Source organism: Drosophila willistoni (genome assembly GCF_018902025.1).
Source record: "Drosophila willistoni isolate 14030-0811.24 chromosome 2R unlocalized genomic scaffold, UCI_dwil_1.1 Seg167, whole genome shotgun sequence".
Lineage (NCBI taxonomy): Eukaryota > Metazoa > Arthropoda > Insecta > Diptera > Drosophilidae > Drosophila > Drosophila willistoni.
In genome coordinates, this window is record NW_025814050.1 from 15644471 (window position 1) to 15662110 (window position 17640).

General features: G+C 35.1%; 2 protein-coding genes across 2 annotated transcripts; both read left to right on the forward strand.

The window, feature by feature from the left end:
- The first annotated feature begins 49 nt into the window (after positions 1-49).
- Positions 50-2655, forward strand: LOC6642721 (ribosomal RNA processing protein 1 homolog). The gene has a single exon (XM_002065092.4). It carries the CDS (start codon positions 161-163, stop codon positions 2066-2068), a length of 1908 nt encoding a protein of 635 aa, XP_002065128.1. The 5' UTR covers positions 50-160; the 3' UTR covers positions 2069-2655.
- Positions 2656-5059: 2404 nt separating this feature from the next.
- LOC6642537 (phenoloxidase-activating factor 2) lies at positions 5060-6217 on the forward strand. The gene is made up of 2 exons (XM_015178384.3): positions 5060-5172; positions 5337-6217. The coding sequence occupies exons 1-2, from the start codon at positions 5086-5088 to the stop codon at positions 6189-6191; spliced, it is 942 nt and encodes a 313-aa protein (XP_015033870.2). The 5' UTR covers positions 5060-5085; the 3' UTR covers positions 6192-6217.
- The last annotated feature ends 11423 nt before the right edge of the window (positions 6218-17640 follow it).

Genomic DNA, 17640 nt, shown 5'->3' on the forward strand with positions numbered 1-17640 from the left:
ATAAATTCAACAACCTTTAGTGTTGAAAAACAAGGGAAACAATCGATTTGTTTAGTGGCTGGCTCTTAACACTTTTCGGCATTTGCTTTGCACGTGTTCCAAGAGACTGAAGATATCAGATATTTTTTGCAAATTCGCTGATTTCTTCAATTAAAACATAATGGTGACACGAAAGAAACCAATTAAACGGCGTGCGGAACCCGCAATGCCGACAAAGGAGGATGAAGAGGAGTCCAAAAGAGACGTGCCAAAGGATTTGCTGGTGATAGCTCAGGAGGTGAAAATTGTACGCGCTTTGGCGTGCAATGATGTGACTAAAAGGAATCGTCAAGTCCGCAAGCTACGCAAATGGTTTAAACTGAGGGCCAACTCATCATTCTCCTTTACGGAAGACGATTTTCTGCGTATCTGGAAGGGTTTGTACTACAATATGTGGATGTCGGATAAACCACTGGTCCAGGAGGATCTGGCCGAACAGCTGGCTCAAATGGTGGATAGCTTTGATGGGAATACCACGTGTAGTCTTGCCTATTTCAGTGCATTCATGCGTGTCATGTGCCAAGAATGGTTTGGCATTGATCAATGGCGGATGGATAAATTTCTAATGCTTGTCCGTCGCATGTTACGATATTGCCTGAGAGTACTCAAACAAAGCAAATGGTCCAAGGATTTAATTGACATCTTTAATAGGCAAATGAAGGAATCAGTTTTGGCCGATCAGCCTAAAAGCCGTGGCATGACAATGCACTATTTGGATATATTCTTTGAGGAGCTGGCTAAGGCTGCAAATGGAGAAATAACCAGCAGCCAGGTCAATCTATTTCTACGCCCATTTGTCACATACATGGGAACGCAGAGAGATGTCAAGCTTGTTGCTCAGTGCCGGACGCGTGTACTTTATCATTTGCTATATCAAAGCGAGTTGGGTCGCGAATATAGTGAAAAGTACTCAGCTTGGAAAGAAATGGGCTTTCCCACTGCCTCGATAGATGATGTCGAAAAACTGGATTCTGGTTTCGACGAGGAAATGGATGACGAAGAGGACGAAGAAAAGAAGTCATCTCAACTATCCCTTGATCCTCGGGCTGGCAATGTAGATGTCCAGATGCCAGAGCTACCCTTGAATGCTGATGCTGTATTGGACGAGCTTCAAAATCTATTGCGTACACAGGACTATAATGCCAAACGGCGTAAGGGATTACGGAAAATTATTCAAATTTTTGAGACTTATAAATCTGGAGAATTTCCCTTGGGTGTACGTGAAATGCCCAAGCCAGATGGTCAAACTTTAAGCGAATTGATAGAGCAAAAGGTTCACGATGCTGACAAGGTGGAAGAGGAAGTCTTTGGAACTGGTAGAAAATTAAAAAAATTAAATAAAGCCAAGCGTAAGCGATTGCTGCAATCGATTAATTTTGATGAGGTTGACGAGGATAATTATGATGAAATAATTAATCAGGCATTACCAGCGGAACTTAAGAAGAAAGTCAAACGCAATGCAAAAGCTAGAAAGAGTATGCAAAAGTCATGGCTGGTAGAAGAAGTAAAGGAAGACGAGCAACAGGAGCAAACAGAGCAGCAGGAAACGCAAAAGCAGCGGCAGGACGAGGAGCAGGAGGATAATCCACCTCCTAAAAAGAAATCAAAGAAGGCTAAAACAACGCAAGTGCAGCAAAAAGAAGAGGAGTCCAAATCAAATGGCTGGGAGGATCCTCTTCAAGCAGGCGAACAGGAATTTTTTATCCCATCGCGTAAGGAACAAACCAAGGAAGCAAACACTAAATTTCAGTTATCCACACCTAAGCCTAATAAAAGCACACTTCAATTTGCTACTCCTCAACCACCTTCCGTCACTGGATCGTCCTCAAAGAAACGTGTCCGCATAATGACCAAATGTAATAGCGCTTATCCCAAAAGCGATTATTATCGCCAATTGAAATTATCACCACAATTGCCCTATGATGCGGATCGTGTGCCGGGCAAAAGTGCATTAAAGCCACACGTTCTACCTGGGCCCATACATCCCAATTATAAAGGTGCTAAACGACTCTTCAATGACACCCTGTGACGTTGTGTAAAATGGTTAGGTTTGGTCGGAAGACATGGCGACGACGATGAGGACGAGGAGGACTATAGTAATGGATAACTTTCAATACTTTTGAAATTAGAATAAAGCTTTTAGAAAAGTTATGAGTTATAAGTAATGGTCTTATAAAGAAAACAACAAAAGTCTCATAATTGACGCTCCTTTTTTAGAACTTTAATTTAATTAACAGATGATATTGAAAAATACACTATGTCTTAAGTTCTTAAATATCGTCTAGAAAAATAAGTTTGAACATTTCTGTTAAGTTAAGAGAGCATAAAGTCGAAAATAGGGGGAAAAACAATTGAATATAATGTATATTTATAACTATTTTCCATAATATGAAGCAATTTTTTCTTTTATTTCGGTTTATTTTTTGAGACTACCGTATAAGACCTTTGCAGCAGTTCTAATAATTTAGTAGTTAAAAATTATGTTTCTTAAAATATATAAATATATATATACATACATACCTACATATAGATATTTTTGCTGTAATTTTTCTGTTCAAGCTGATAGTTTTCAAACATTTTGAAATAAACTACAACTATGTAATTTGCCATACAGAATGAATTTTTAACTATTTCTTGAGTCATGTTAAAGGGCAGTCGTATATCGAGAAGGGGAAATGTTGAGCACATGGCTTTATTTAAGGAGCGAAGGAGCAATGCACTCGGAGTGCAATTGAGTTGAGTCAGCAATTTACTCTCCATTGAGTTGAGTCAGACTATGGGGGAAACTCAAATGCATTAAAGAGTAACTTCTCGAGTCACTTTGTGCATTTGCATTTAAGAGTAACTTCATTTTGAGCTTAAAGTTGTACTCAATTGATAACTCAACTCGTTTCAATAAAAATACTCTTGAGACGGATAATAAAAGACTCTTATGTTCCGAAAAATAGCTCGATTGGAGTTGAACTCAGGAGTTTTTATCTATTTAACACTCAAAATGCATATGTTGTTTAAGATTTGTTTAACTACTTCGAAATAAATATTTTACATCAAAATGAAATTAATATTACGCTTCACTTTCCAATGTATATTATTTTTGAGAAATAAATCTTACTAAATTCCTAAAATTCTCGAAGACTTAATAGCTTATAGATGGTGTTTTTAAAAATATTTAGGTAAAATTAAATTTAAATGTAGACATACGAAAATTTTTAAAATTGGGATTGACATAACTACATTATTAGAAGACCTTTACAAAAATCACAAATCACCAAATTCCTCATTCAATATTTCTAACTCTAATAAGCTAAGACAAAAATCTTACAAAAATGATTTATTGTTCATTTCAGTTATTAAATTTGTACGTTGATAAACATTATTTAGACACAATAGAAGCTCTCAAATACGTTTAGAAGGTTTGATTTCGGATCGACTTTCAATAAGATAACTCTAATAAATAGATTGACAACTGCAGTAGTTAACCAAATTTAAGTTAAACTAGAGGTAAGTTAAACTAGAGTCCTTAGTTCTAAGAAAGGTCTTTTTCTCAAAAGAACGTTTTTCCGTGATATAGAAACCATAACTTGACAGTTTATTTTGGTTGCGAATTTGGAACCAAAACCCTAAGAAACAAAAAGGTTTTTCTCAGAGTCTCTTTCGAATGATGGTTCTTAAAACTGCCTTTTGTTATGGTGGCCCAATCCAGTTAATTTAAAAACTAAATTAACCCCCATGGGTTGGACATGGTAATAGCCTTATAGAGTGTAGGTAGGTAAATGTTGGTGTAGTTTTCTAAAGAAGAAACAAAGCTGTCATTGAATAAAGTGCAACTAATAATTTGCAACACATTGTAGTTCCAGAAATAGTTTATTTACTTAAACTAAATCTGACCAACATGTTAAACCAATATATAACTTATTATTGGAATTACCAAAACTAACCATGCAATTTGTTATCCTAAACGCAAGGTCAAAATCAAAGTTGTTCTCGTCTAGAGTCTAGTCAAAAATTTTCAATATTAAATGATAGTACATAATTACAAGTTTTTTGTTAATTTTACGAGTATATATTTATTTCAAATAAAAGACAACTAAGGGATAGATAATCCCTTGATGAATCTGTAAAAAAATATTTACATATATGTCAGGTTGAGCTATGTATTCGCTCGAATGCAATTTTAACACATCAGCAGCCAATTTCGATTTGCATTAATTGCATTGCAACAGTTTGGCAGTTTTTTTTTTCATTTCATTTAAAATTGGGATCATTTTATATATATTTTTGCAATTTACTGAAAAATGCAATTTTATAATCTATAAATTTGTTTTATCATTTGTTTTTTCTAAGGGTCATCTGATATATTAAATTAACTTCCGCTTAAAAGATTGTAAGTATATGAGACAATTTTCCATATTAATTGAAAATTGAAATCGATTTTATTTATTTTCCTTTCCTATGAATAAAAACTGTATACAGACAGGAGAGTAGAGGAAAACTTTACCTTTATTCTACAGAATATTCTCTTGACAAGTCTGTTGTTGGGGAAATCTCTCTCTAGAGCAAAGAAAAACCACTTCAAGTTCTTGTCCTGTATGTGTGTGCGTTTATTGAACTGCATGGGGAAAATTAAAAAAGAAAACATCCTTTCACATTGCTTTTGTCGTTTGCATGTCTTGTGTATTAAAAACTTGTCGAAATTTTATTCAATTTACGTGCACTTAAGCGACGATTGCACATTAAGATATGACGCAAAAGTTGAATGCGATTTGCAGCTGATTCTCATTCCTTTTTCACCCCTTCAATCACACTATCTGTAATTAGATAATAGACAAGATTTGCATAACAATGTGGAAATATGGAGGCTTGTCTCCCATTCCCCATTTAACCATTCGCTATATTCTATTTATAGCTCTCATTTTAAGTTATATATATAACACAATCAAGAGGCGGAAACCTTGACGACTTGACCTATATATATATATGTAGGTATAAAAGCCCATGAGAAAGTGCATAGACAAGCTCAAGTACAGAACGAGAAAAGACGGCATCATGTGGTTGACCCTTGTCGGATTGACATTGGTACTCGTGACATTTTGCAGATCGACGACAACGGACAAGTCCTTTAACGAGGGCAAGGTATGTGTCTATAAAGCAGATGGGTAGGGCTCTTGCAGTGCTTTCTTTCAAACAATTAGGAGTCACAAAGAAGACCCATAACAACATATGTCTAGGATGCCATTCCAATCACACCCAATATAATGAAAAACTCTTAATTTAAATTTTTTGATTTACAATTTAAGCCCTTTGATTTGTCATCGATTCCGGATTCAACTGTTGCCTCAATGGGATGTGGCCGTCGACTGTCGCTATTTCACAATCAAGATGGGATTCAATTTGCCGAATTTCCATGGTTGGTGGCCATCTATGGGCATCAGGACTACCTTTGTAGTGGAGTTTTAATCACGCCCTTGGTAATTCTAACATCAGCCCATTGTGTACACAATGAGCCAATGGAGGATTTACGTGTGGTGGCGGGAGAATTTGATGCAGCTGCTGAACGAGAACCTTGTCCACATCAAATCCGTTTAGTTAGTGAATTATTATTGCATCCGAATTATACCCAAACACCAGCTACCCATAATTTAGCTATGCTTCTGGTGGCCAATGCTTTCCAAATGGCTACCAATGTACGTTCCATTTGCCTGCCAACTTACGAGATGATCCACAATATAAGTGAATGCTATGTGGCTGGTTGGCAACGAAAGGATTTTGGTAATTCAGAGATTTTACCCAAACGGGCGACATTATATGTCCTACCCCAAGATCAGTGTAGGGCCAAATTACGTTTGGCCATTTTGGGAAGACGTTATTTTCCGACTAATGATTCATTGATATGTGCTCGTGGCGTCAAGGATGACTTTGTCTGCGGAGATGAAGCGGGCACAAGTGGTGTTCCATTAATGTGTCCAGTTGCTGGATGTGCGGATTGTTTTGTGCTTGCCGGAGTATTAGCCAGATCAGCACGTTGTGATGGCCCTCAACTACTTGGCATCTATACAAATATTTCATTTTATAGACAATGGATAGATCAGATGATTATTGAAAGAAATTTACAAATATCGGAGTTAATGTGGTTTAATCCCAATAAATATTAATATTAACATTAACCATTAAAAAGATACTTCGCTCTCTTTTATTTTAAATTTTATTTTTACATTTTATATACCCAATTTTTAAAGCTCGTCCTCTTCGTTATAACATTTGGTAGCCCACAAATGCTTAAACATCAATAATTTCGATCAAAATGGGAATAAATGGGATAGATTCTACCTACTAAGTCATCAATCGAGAGACCATTTCCTTCAATAAAACTGGGTTAAAATTGCTTTACAAGACGACGAGGAATTGAAGATGATCAATGTCGGAACTTGAATTCGCATAATCTTAAATTTAAATTAATAAATGACTTTGGTGTAAGTAGAAATATATTTTTTATAAGCTCTTCCTACTTTGACAATGTTTTTTTTATAATATTTTTCATCGTTTTTTTTTTTACATTATAATACAAATATTTTAAGGTATGGTAATATATAAGTAAAACTGTAAGGACATACTTAAATATCCTTTTGAAAAAAAACATTAAGGCACATCTTGATACAATTTTAATACTTGTTTTTGGGTTAGACAGAGGCATTAAACAATGTTTACTTTGAGATTGAATTGATTTGAATTTACCACACTAAATCATAATGACGACACAAGCGCAAATCCTTCCTGGTCGAATGAGTTTTCTTTTATACATATTAAGTAGGAACTATACTTTCCATTGCTAATATTCAAAAGTGGATCTAATTTACTTAGCCACAAACTTGAGACTTCTCTTTGAAATGCCCTAGCATGCTTCTAGGCATTTCATTAATTTGACTTCTTTATGTTTTTCTTTTTCTTGCATTTTTCTAGCAAAGAATAAGGACGAGCTGTGATGTCTATGGGAAATGGTTTGCAGCTCCGCAGGCGCCGCTTACTGCATATCAGCCGGATGCGTGCGTTGTTTGGTAATTTCCTTAACGGAAGTGCATGCAGGAGTAGCAGGACAAGCAGCCAGACCGGGCGTCGTCCTGCCAGTCAGAATGAGTTGGACTCGGCTAGCCATTTGTATGAAATTTAAAGCGCAATCTTTTCCAATTGATTCGAAATGTCTGCTAAGCAAATGTGAAACAAATCAAAAGGAACGAAAAGATACCTTCAGCATCGCCGCAGCAGACACTCGATAGTCTGTGTGTTAACGCCTCGCCAGGACACTTCTGGTCTGGAAATTTTTTGCAATGAACTTAAAATGTGCATTGGGGGCTAGTATATTATTTTTCTTTTTTGCGCATTTTCATTTAGTGGGTAATAAATTAAACAAACTGATTTTTGTGTTGAATTCTTTTTTTTGTTGTTTTGCTTTCTGGTATTTGGCTTAGCCATGTCGCCGACAGTTGCCATGACTTTGCCACCAAAACCGAGTCAAACCCGAACCATAAGGGGGTGCATGGTAGGGACTACTATCCAACCAAAGGCCATGGCAATTAATCTGCCTTGAGTCCGGGGCACGTTGGCCAATGGCTTTCGTATTTAAAGATACTAAGTCAAGTGCTAAGAACGTGTGCACCATAGATTGAAATTCGATTTGCTGTAAAACTGTTTAAATTATTTTTTGTTAAGGTAAGGTACTTATGAACATTATATTATTTTTTTTGGTAATTTATTTGAAATTTCTTTATGAATTTATTTGACGTTTGTGATGTTTGATTTTATTCAATTTTATTAAAAATAATATTGTATAATTGTAATTGTAATTGTAAATAAATTGTAAATTTTTAACAAGTTTAGTTTTCTGACTAAACAGTAGTGGCCACGAATTTAAGACTTTTTTTTTACTTTAGTTCTGATTTTCTCGGCACCTAAGTAACTTAATGGAATTATTTTTTCGGTAATTTATTGGTTATTGTATTCAGATGAAGAACCGTAAAAAAAACCTGCATTTGAAGACAGAAAACTTTTTGCTAAAATTTTAAATATTACAGATAGATGTCTAATTTCTTTATAAAAGTTTTAGATCTGGCAAAACTAAGATTAACTGCTTACCAAAAATTTTTAATTTAGCTAAAACTCTCGATGTGGAGCCAACTGTAAAATCTGAATTTTGTATGGAAATTTTTGGTCCTTTGGGCGAGGCCATTTTGCGACATTAATTTTTACTAAAGTACTTTTTTTCTTGAAATACGAAAGAATGTAAATTGAATTTACCGTCGAATGGCATATTTTTCATTAAAATCGGATACTAATTAGATAGTTTTTATTGCCTATCAATAAGAGACATTTCATGCAAACCTGCTCTTCTATTCTCCATTTCTTTCTTTTCATGCGTATCACCTTTTCAAAGGCCATAAATTCCATTATTTCATTAAGTTACTTAGGAGTTTAGAGAATTAGAGCTGAAGTAAAAAAAAAATAGAATTCACTACTTTATTAGAAATATCTACTTTAAAAACACTTTGCTACATATATTTCTAATGATGTGTGATAGAGATATATAAGAGAGATAATTGAGATTATGAGTGTACGATTTTACGATCGTTGCATTCTATGGCAATAACGTATATGTTATAGTGGTCTTTGTCCATCCGAGTTTAACAATTCATCGGATCAGACCTCTAGATCGTATGGATATTGCTATATCGACTCAAATTCCCACGCTGATCAAGAATTTGGAGTAAACTCTTTTCACTATAATTTTTTGTTATCGTTTGCAAAGACAATTAGACTAAGTGCCGTACAGTAGAAATAAAACTTGAGTTTAAAATAGGAGCCCAACGAACTTGGCTATCAAATGCAGAGGCCACAAAAATGCACGAGTCGGAGACGTCTTCGACATAAATTCAATAGCCAGGCCAATAAGTGCATTAGCAGCATATTTCACAGATTGCCAGACACGTCGCTGTGGCCCCCACTCCTCAAGCTGATAGACCCACAATCTCGTAAGACCTCAATACCGGCGGGAACCACTGCCAGTCGAAGACGAAAAAGAAAAGGAAACCAAGTAGATGGGGGGCTCAAAACCAAAACCAAATGCATGCGGCCAAGACCCAGAGAAGTAAGCCACAAATTGCATGAGATCATAAATATTTCAAGCATAAAGTACAAAATATGCAAAAGTTTTGCTATTTTCTTTTACTTTTCCGACTGCGGCTGCTGCTCCTGCTGCTGCTGTAGGACTTGCCCACACAGATACAAGAGCAAGGACGTCAAACGAAATAAGAAAAATATATTGCTAAATTCTCGCACAGGAAATAGCAGAAGCAGCAGCAGCAGCAGCAGCAATAGCAACAGCAGTCGGTGGGTGGACAACGGCCAGGAACCAGGGACTAGGACCTGGACAGGACTTTTGCCGTACGGCACGTGCATCTACGCCAAAATGGCAAACGGAAGTTCAACAAAAAAGAGAGCAAAAAAAAAAAAAGAAAATATCAAAATCGTATAAAAGAGCAAAGAGCATGTAAAGCAATTCTTTTGGCTCTTCTCCATCATGGTGGGGGCAGGAGGCATGATGGCGATGTTCGTTTTGCTGCTCTTCCTGAGTTGGATGGTGGTGCATGGTCAAGCGATTGTGGCTACAAATTTTGCAATAAGCAATTTTTCAATTTTCAATTTAGGCCAGCGACCAGTTGACACAAAGACATGCAAAACAGCCACTGCGAAAGGCAACAGCCACAGCAACAGCAGTCACAGTTCGTCCCCATAATTCAAACGGAAGTGGCATAGCCAGATATTCGGATCAAGAGACAAATGTGTGGCAAACAAATAGACATAAAGGAAACGACACCAACAGGCAACAATCAACTAACGATAGAGAGGCAGAGTTAACAGGATAATCAGAATTTCGGACATTTTTAAAATGCGTCATCACAAGCGGGATCACAAGTTAATTTTTGCGAATTTACGATAGAACCTTAGAGCACTTAACATCACGATTCTTTATTCTCAAAGGTCGAAATGGATATTTGGTCTATATTGCTTATTTTATTTATTTCACATGATTTTCTTATAAGTATCGATTTGAACACAATTCTTAGATTTACAACTTGTATTTGATTTGGCGATAGCGTTGGACTGCTATCAAACTGCCCAAACATAACCACATAAAGAAGGCAACATATGTATAATTTGAGGTGGCTGCTTCATCCGGAAGTTCTTTGTGCTCCAGTACAAAGACAAAGTTACGATAGTTTGTCTCACATTGAGCGCATCCTTCCACATTGACATAATCGTCCTGGTAGGCCTCATCCCAAGTATAGGGCTGTCCCTTGATGATTAATATAAAGCTTAGCACAATAAACAAGCCAGACACTCTAAGCATTTTGTTTGCAACTGAAGGCCCTATCAACTATGCAGAGATCTTATATGGGAATCAAAATGCTATATATGTATGTATGTATCTGGAATAGTTCAGGTATTATGTGACATTTCTGAGAATTATCCCACCAGAAGCAAACATTTTTTATTTATAAATCATTTCAGTGAGGTTGTTGAGTTGCCTGGTTTATTAAATGACTTGCCTCAGTTTTGATTAAATAATGTTTGGTTTTTAAATCTTTTAATAGGTTTTTCTACTTCGGTTTAAAAAAAAATCCTATGACTTTGAAAAACACCTGCTGATCGATATATCAATTTTCTTGAAAAAAAAACAATTCTTTAGAATAAGTAATGTATATTTAACAAAATCTAATACGCATGCCACATTTATTGTTTATAGTATTTTCGGATTTGAAAACATTATCGAGAATAACTTCGTTCAGAACATTTGGTATTCTATAAAATCCAAACTCGCCGACTAATACAACAAAAAGCATATGGCAGAGATGAGATTACACTATATTATAGTTGTTAATGACTAAAATAACGAATATTTTTAGCAAATGTTTATTCAAAAGTTGTTGCTTTTGTAATTATATTTTGGAATTTTGGAATAAAATTTTCTCTAATTTTCTTTCTGATCCAAGTTTCAAAATGTTCCACATTTAACACAATATTTGGCATACCAATTCCTTTGCAGGGAACACTATGACGACCCAAGCCTACTAGGCGATAGGTCATGGTATTTTCTTCCTCTTCCTGATTGACAACCTCACAGACAATTGGTGCTCCCATTTCTGCAAAGCAAACACTGTGATCTCTTCCTTCATCTCGGCCCATACACAGAAGACTGGGTAGCAATCTGTTATCTTGACCATGGGTATATTTAGTCATACCGAACGCGTTGCAATCAGTCTCATTTAATGGGTCCACACGGAAGCGACGACGCAGCTGAAGATCATAGTGACGGTTATTTGGACTTTCGAGCAATTTAGCATTTCTCACAGCTGGAAAGGCAGTGCTCAGACAGTTCCTATACAAGAACTTTCTCTGTTGAACCTCTTCTTGTGGCGGAGGCAAACAAATGGGCTGAATATCTTCATTCAAGCTGAATTCTTCGACCACAAGCAGTGCTATATCACTGCTAAGAAATGGAAAGCTATGCTCACCACCAAAACTATTAAACCTATTCAGGACTCGACGCTCTTGAGTTTTTGGATACAACAGATTTGTACCGAATTCGCCAGCAACAACGTACATTTCCATAGGTCCGTATATGGACCTGGCAAAGCAACTGCTATCGGTGATCACCATTCGATAAGTTACCAATGCTCCAGAACAAAAATATTTCCACTTGTCATTGGAATTATAGATCAAAGATACTGTCCAGGGCAACGTCAACTGTTGGACATATGTCAAGTTCTGTGTCATCGAAGGCAAAGTAAACTTGCAGTTTCTCGGGTCATAGACCAAAGGCGGTTGCTCCAAGTCAGTATCTTGTAATAAAGTCCAATTATCCGGACAACATACTTCCATATATTTGCATCGCCTATCCGTGTCATTATAGTCCACCAGTTCATCCAACCATTGACGATTAGGACAACGTTGGTAGGGAACACACGTCTTATTGGTGCCACAGGTTTGATAACTGGATTTCCATACTGCCCGTGTGGGGTAGAGCGGTAATCCTTTATATGCTTCTGTGGTAGTCGTGTACTGGTCATCCGGTTCCAGTTCAGATTGCCGCTTATTGTAGTCTGCCAAGTAAATTATCAGGCTCACTAAAATACCTTTGGTTATTAGAGTGAACATTTTCTCTGGCAATTTATCTCGTTTCAACTGATCAAATGTGGTCCGCATGAGAATTGCAAGAATTTATATTCAATGCTCTGCTAGCTTTATGAGAAAAGTGCTTGGCGAGATTTCTCAGCTATACTCTTTTTAAAAACAGCATATAGACTTTTCTATTTGTCAAGTTGCTTATGAGTAAATATCATTTTTAAAACATTTAAAGAATTATATTAGGTCTATCTACAAAATGACATAATAACCAAGAAAATTGCTAACTGACTTAGGGTATTAGGGTATAAAAACTTCGACGAAATTTTTCGTTGGTCACGTAAGTTCTTCTTCAATTTCTTTAATTTAATAAAAATAATTTATATAGTTAATTTAAACTTAGTTGTGGCGGCTTGAACTTTTTACATGCACTTAGTAATAACAAATTGGCTTATAATGACTATTTGAATATAAAAAAAAAGTTTTTCCTTTTAAAACAATGATGATATCAAGGCTAAAATTCAAAAAGCGGTGATTGTATGTATATGGGGTGTTAAGCAGTTCATTTTGTTTTCGCTGTCAAGCAGTTCATCTGAGTAGGCTCCACTCCATTCATAATTTGATGTTTTTTTTCTCTGTTGTTTAAAAAAGATATAGGCAATATTTTGGGAGACGAGTATAATTGAAATATTTGAAAAATTTCAATCAAGCTTATTTCGGTAGAATGAATGACGAAACGACCCACTGTGCGTCATTGGAGCTGTACTTTTTGAGTCTGTAATTGAACTTTCCATAAATATTGCTGATAACGCTTAATGTATTATTGCAAGTTGCGTATAAATCAAAAAAATTATTGAATCATAAAATGCGGAGATCTGAACCTTTATTGGAAATTAAGAACTGACATTTAGAAACTATTTAACATCAAGTCCAAACACAGTTTTAATTGGCTTAATGGATAAATTTACATAAAGATACAGTTTAATCAAATTTGTAATCGATCGACAAATCTTTAAATCACCTCATTTATTCCATGAATTTCTTTAATTTTTTGTATAATCCAATTTCGATAATGCTCCACATTCATTACAATATTTGGCATACTCAGCCCATTACATGGAGAAGTGTTACGTCCCAAGCCTACCAAGCGATAAGTCAAGCTATTCTCTTCCTCTCCCTCATTTTGCACCTCACAAACAATTGGTGCTCCCAATTCTGAAAAACAGGTATTACGATCTTTTCCTTCATCTCGACCCATACACCTGAGACTTGACATCAAGTTTTTGTTACTATCATGGGTAAGTATAGGCATGGGAAATGTGTTACAATGAGTCTCATTTAATGGGTTCACGTAGAAACGGCGACGCAGCTGAAGTTCATATTTACGGTGATTTAGACTTGGCATCATAAATGAATCATGTTTGTCGGCAGGAAAGGAAGTACTTAGACAGTGTTTATAATAGAATTTTCGTTGATTCTCCTCTTGTGGTGGTGGTAGGCAAATGGGCTGAATATCGGCATTTAATTTGAAGGGTCGCTCAAGCACAACCATTGTAAGATCACTTTGAAGAAAGTTATTCTCTTCACCACGACTGTTTATTCTTTGTATGACACGACGTTCTTGAGTTTTTGGAAAGAGGAGATTCGAACCAAATTCGCCAGCAATAACGTAAATTTTAATAGATGCGAAGAACGAGAGCATAAAGCAACTACTATCGGTGATCGCCAATCGATCAGATATTAATGCTCCAGAGCAAATATAATGTCTTCTGCCATAGTCATCCTCCATTAGGGATACAGTCCAGGGCAATGTAAATTGCTGAACATATTCTGGGTCCTTTGCCATACCTGATACCTGAGGCCAAGTGAAATTGCAGTTTGTTGGATCATAGACTAAAGGCGGCTGCTCTAGTTCGGTATTCTGTGAGAGAATCAAATCTTTTGGGCAACAGATTTCCATATACTTGCAGAGTTTTTCCGTGTCATTATAATCCACCGTTTCATTAATCCATTGCCGATTAGGACATCGTTGATATGGAACACAAATCATATTGGAACCACAGGGCTGATAGCTTGATTGCCATGGCTTTCGAGTTGTTGTTGTTGTTGTTGTTGTTGTTTTTGGTTGTATCATTTGGTTAGGCATTTCCTTTGGCCGTATCCTTGTTATCGTTATATCCTTTGGATCTAAATACTGCTTACTGATTTCGTTTTTCTGTTCATTGTAGTAATGGTTTGTGATGTAAATCATCAGACCCACTAAAATGCCTTTAGCTAGTAGAGCGAGCATCTTCTCTAGCAATCTTCGTAGTTTAAACTGATCATCTTGGGTGAACTACTAGAATTTTTATTCAATTGCATCTGGTTTCATGAGAAAAATGCAATTTCAACTGGGTGAGCTTAATTTGATATACCCTTTCCCAAAGTAGACCTATATTTTTGGGTTAAAATGCTAATCATTTTTGTGGCCTAAGAATCTTTATCACTGCTGATCTAAAATCTATTAAATCTATTAAATCTCTAATAATCTAAAGAGCCGTTAATATAATAAGATATAGAAAATTAAGACAATTCGACTTGGGTAGAGTATAAATATTTCGGTAAAGCGGTAATGATGTTTTTATTTAGTTGAAAACAATTTAATAAAATAGTGACAGAGGCGGCGACTTAAATTTAATTTGAGCGAATGTCAACTTTTCAAATGAGTACCTAGGAACTAAATATATGCGTATTACAGATTAACTTAATTAAATAATTATTGTTTACCCATTTTTTCTCTGATTATTTAGAAATGTCATCTTTTTAATAACCAAATTTACTTAAGTTTATCATGAACTCAAAATTTTCTTATAAAAAATAAATTTTTGTATAATTAGATATGTATATTTATATTTTAATTCAAGGGACATTTATGTCATTCATTTCATTTATTTAAATTTGGCAAATATTTGTTTGCATGGCAGTTAATTATTAGTTGCACCTAGTTAGAATATTAAGGTATCATTAAGTGCAAAAACCTTTTTCGTTATCCATAATTTGGTGGGAAAAAATATGACTTGATGTTAATAGTATTTTTTATTTATTGAAGGCAATTATAATAGACACCTCTGTTTTTCGTGGAAATCTAATCTCATTAAATTGTTGACTACTGAATGAAAAGAAATCTGACCTTTTAAACGATTGCATACAAATAAATGAATATATTTACTTAATAGACAAAACAAGTGCTTTCATAGGAACAAGTTTAATAATAATAATTTTCTTTGAAATTAAAAAAAAATTTAGTTTGTTAAGACTTTTCGACGACACAATCAGTCATGTTGGCTGACTAATGTTATATAGTCAAAAATTTCAATTTCATTAGAATTAGCTCCCTAGGGACTTGTACGATAAATAAATAAACTGCCAAAATGTATGTGGCAGGCAGATGGAAAATTTTTTCGACAACATAAAATATATAAATTATAAATTGTAAATATAACAGTGAACATCCGAATCGATCTAGCCATGTTCCCTATTCTGTAGATCTCGAAAAGAAAAGGTTTGTAAATTTTTGTAAATACATTTTTTGTGATCAACCAATTGGTCTCAAAAAATTTGATTGATTTGAATGATTGTATGACTAGACACTGCTGTTTAAAGTGGAAAAATGTTTTATTTGCGAAGTTATTGACAGTCACTCTTTTCGACTGATCGTTCCTATGGAAACTATATGATTTAGTCACCCGATCTTTATAAAATTTAGCACAGTCGTTTATAGGTGTAATAAACTCACTATTATTAAAGTTTATGACAATAGTTTAGAAAATAACGAAGTTATTGAGCAAAGTCACTGTTCAGGACTTTGCCGTTTGTATGGGAGCTATATGATATAGTGGTCCGATCTGGCTGAATCTGAAATATACAACTTGTTCAGTATATACAAGTAAACATGCAAAATGTCAATTTCGTTCATCTTCCGGTCTGGGAGGACTTTGGGTCAATTCATACGGTCGGATGGACGGACGGACGGTTATGGCTATTTAAACTCGTCTCGTTATGGTGATCAAGAATATATATATATATGTAATTTATAAAGTCCGATATGCTTCTTTTTATGCGTTTCACATTTCTGACCAAAAGTAATATACTCTCTTTTGCAAGGGTATAAAATACTATGTATGTACAAATGTTTTAAGGGAATTCCACACTCAAATCTTGGTTTGCCATCATCTCCCTGCGGAATAGCTCAGCTAATAGAGTTCTTGGACTCTGCAAGCAAGACGATGTGTCGTCTGTTCCTTACTTTTTGGTTCTGAATTAGTAAAGTTTTGAACTTTCGTCTACGTGAACCTCGAAATGTTGCAGAAAATACTTCAAATATTTTTGCTATTCTTGGCAATCGGTTTAGGTGAAATTAATATTAAAGACCTTAAACAAATAGATTCAATCAGAGATGATTACTGTGATGATTATTGTGCTAATGAATGTAAAGTGGGCAGTGCCAATGAAAACGATAAAAAATGTACGCAAACTGTAGATACTGTTATCACTGACAAATATGAAATCGAACTAAGGATTTTGTCGTCTGTTGAAAAAGTATCAATAACATGGAAAACAAGTCTTGTAAACCTAACTCTACTCAAAAAACTTAATAAATTTTCCAATAATAAAAAGATTAATTACCTCCACATTAAATTTACGAAATCTGTTACAGAAGATATAGATTTTCAAGCTTTTAAATATATGAAAGCGCTTTATTTATTTTTTGTTGCTGTCGCTAATTTTTATATAAATGATAAAGTTATATTGTTCGAGCATATGGTTTTGTCTCTAAGCGGTCCGGAGGAAACATGGTTTACTTGCCCCAATAGAAATGAAGATCAACAACTCAATATGTCAACCATTTTGAATAATTTTTTATCTGAGAGAACAAGCAATTTGCGGGAATTATTCATATTCTGTAACGAAACACTTTTTCTTCGCAATGACACTTTTCAATTTAATACGCAGTTGGAGAAAATTATCTTTAAGGACGCAACTTTAAAAAATCTAAATTCAAGAATTTTTGCAAATTTGACACAACTTAAATATCTAACATTTGACGATTGCGTTTTGGACAGCAATGAGTTTCTAAGGTTGGTATTTTGACCTATAAATAGTTTTTATACCCTTGCAAATAGTCTAGTCCGTCCGTCTGGATCGAAGCAAACTTCTCCCACACCTTAAGAGGTACAGTGGTAAAATTTTGCACATGAGCTTCAATATATTCAAATTGGACCACTATATAATTTAGCTCCCACACAAACGGCAACAAAGACTTTTCTCAATAACTTCGTTTTTTTCTAAGATCGCGTGACTATTATATATGTAGCTATCAACGAAACGATCGGTCGAAAACAGTGACGTTTAAAGTGACGTTTCACTTTTATCGCGAAAAATTAATAT

Excerpts from the sequence above, each read along its gene's own strand:
- LOC6642721 (XM_002065092.4), top strand. The coding sequence starts at position 161 with ATGGTGACACGAAAGAAACCAATTAAACGGCGTGCGGAACCCGCAATG.
- LOC6642537 (XM_015178384.3), top strand. The coding sequence starts at position 5,086 with ATGTGGTTGACCCTTGTCGGATTGACATTGGTACTCGTGACATTTTGC. Across the intron at positions 5,173-5,336 it reads AGTCCTTTAACGAGGGCAAG|CCCTTTGATTTGTCATCGAT; the intron begins GTATGTGTCTAT and ends TTACAATTTAAG.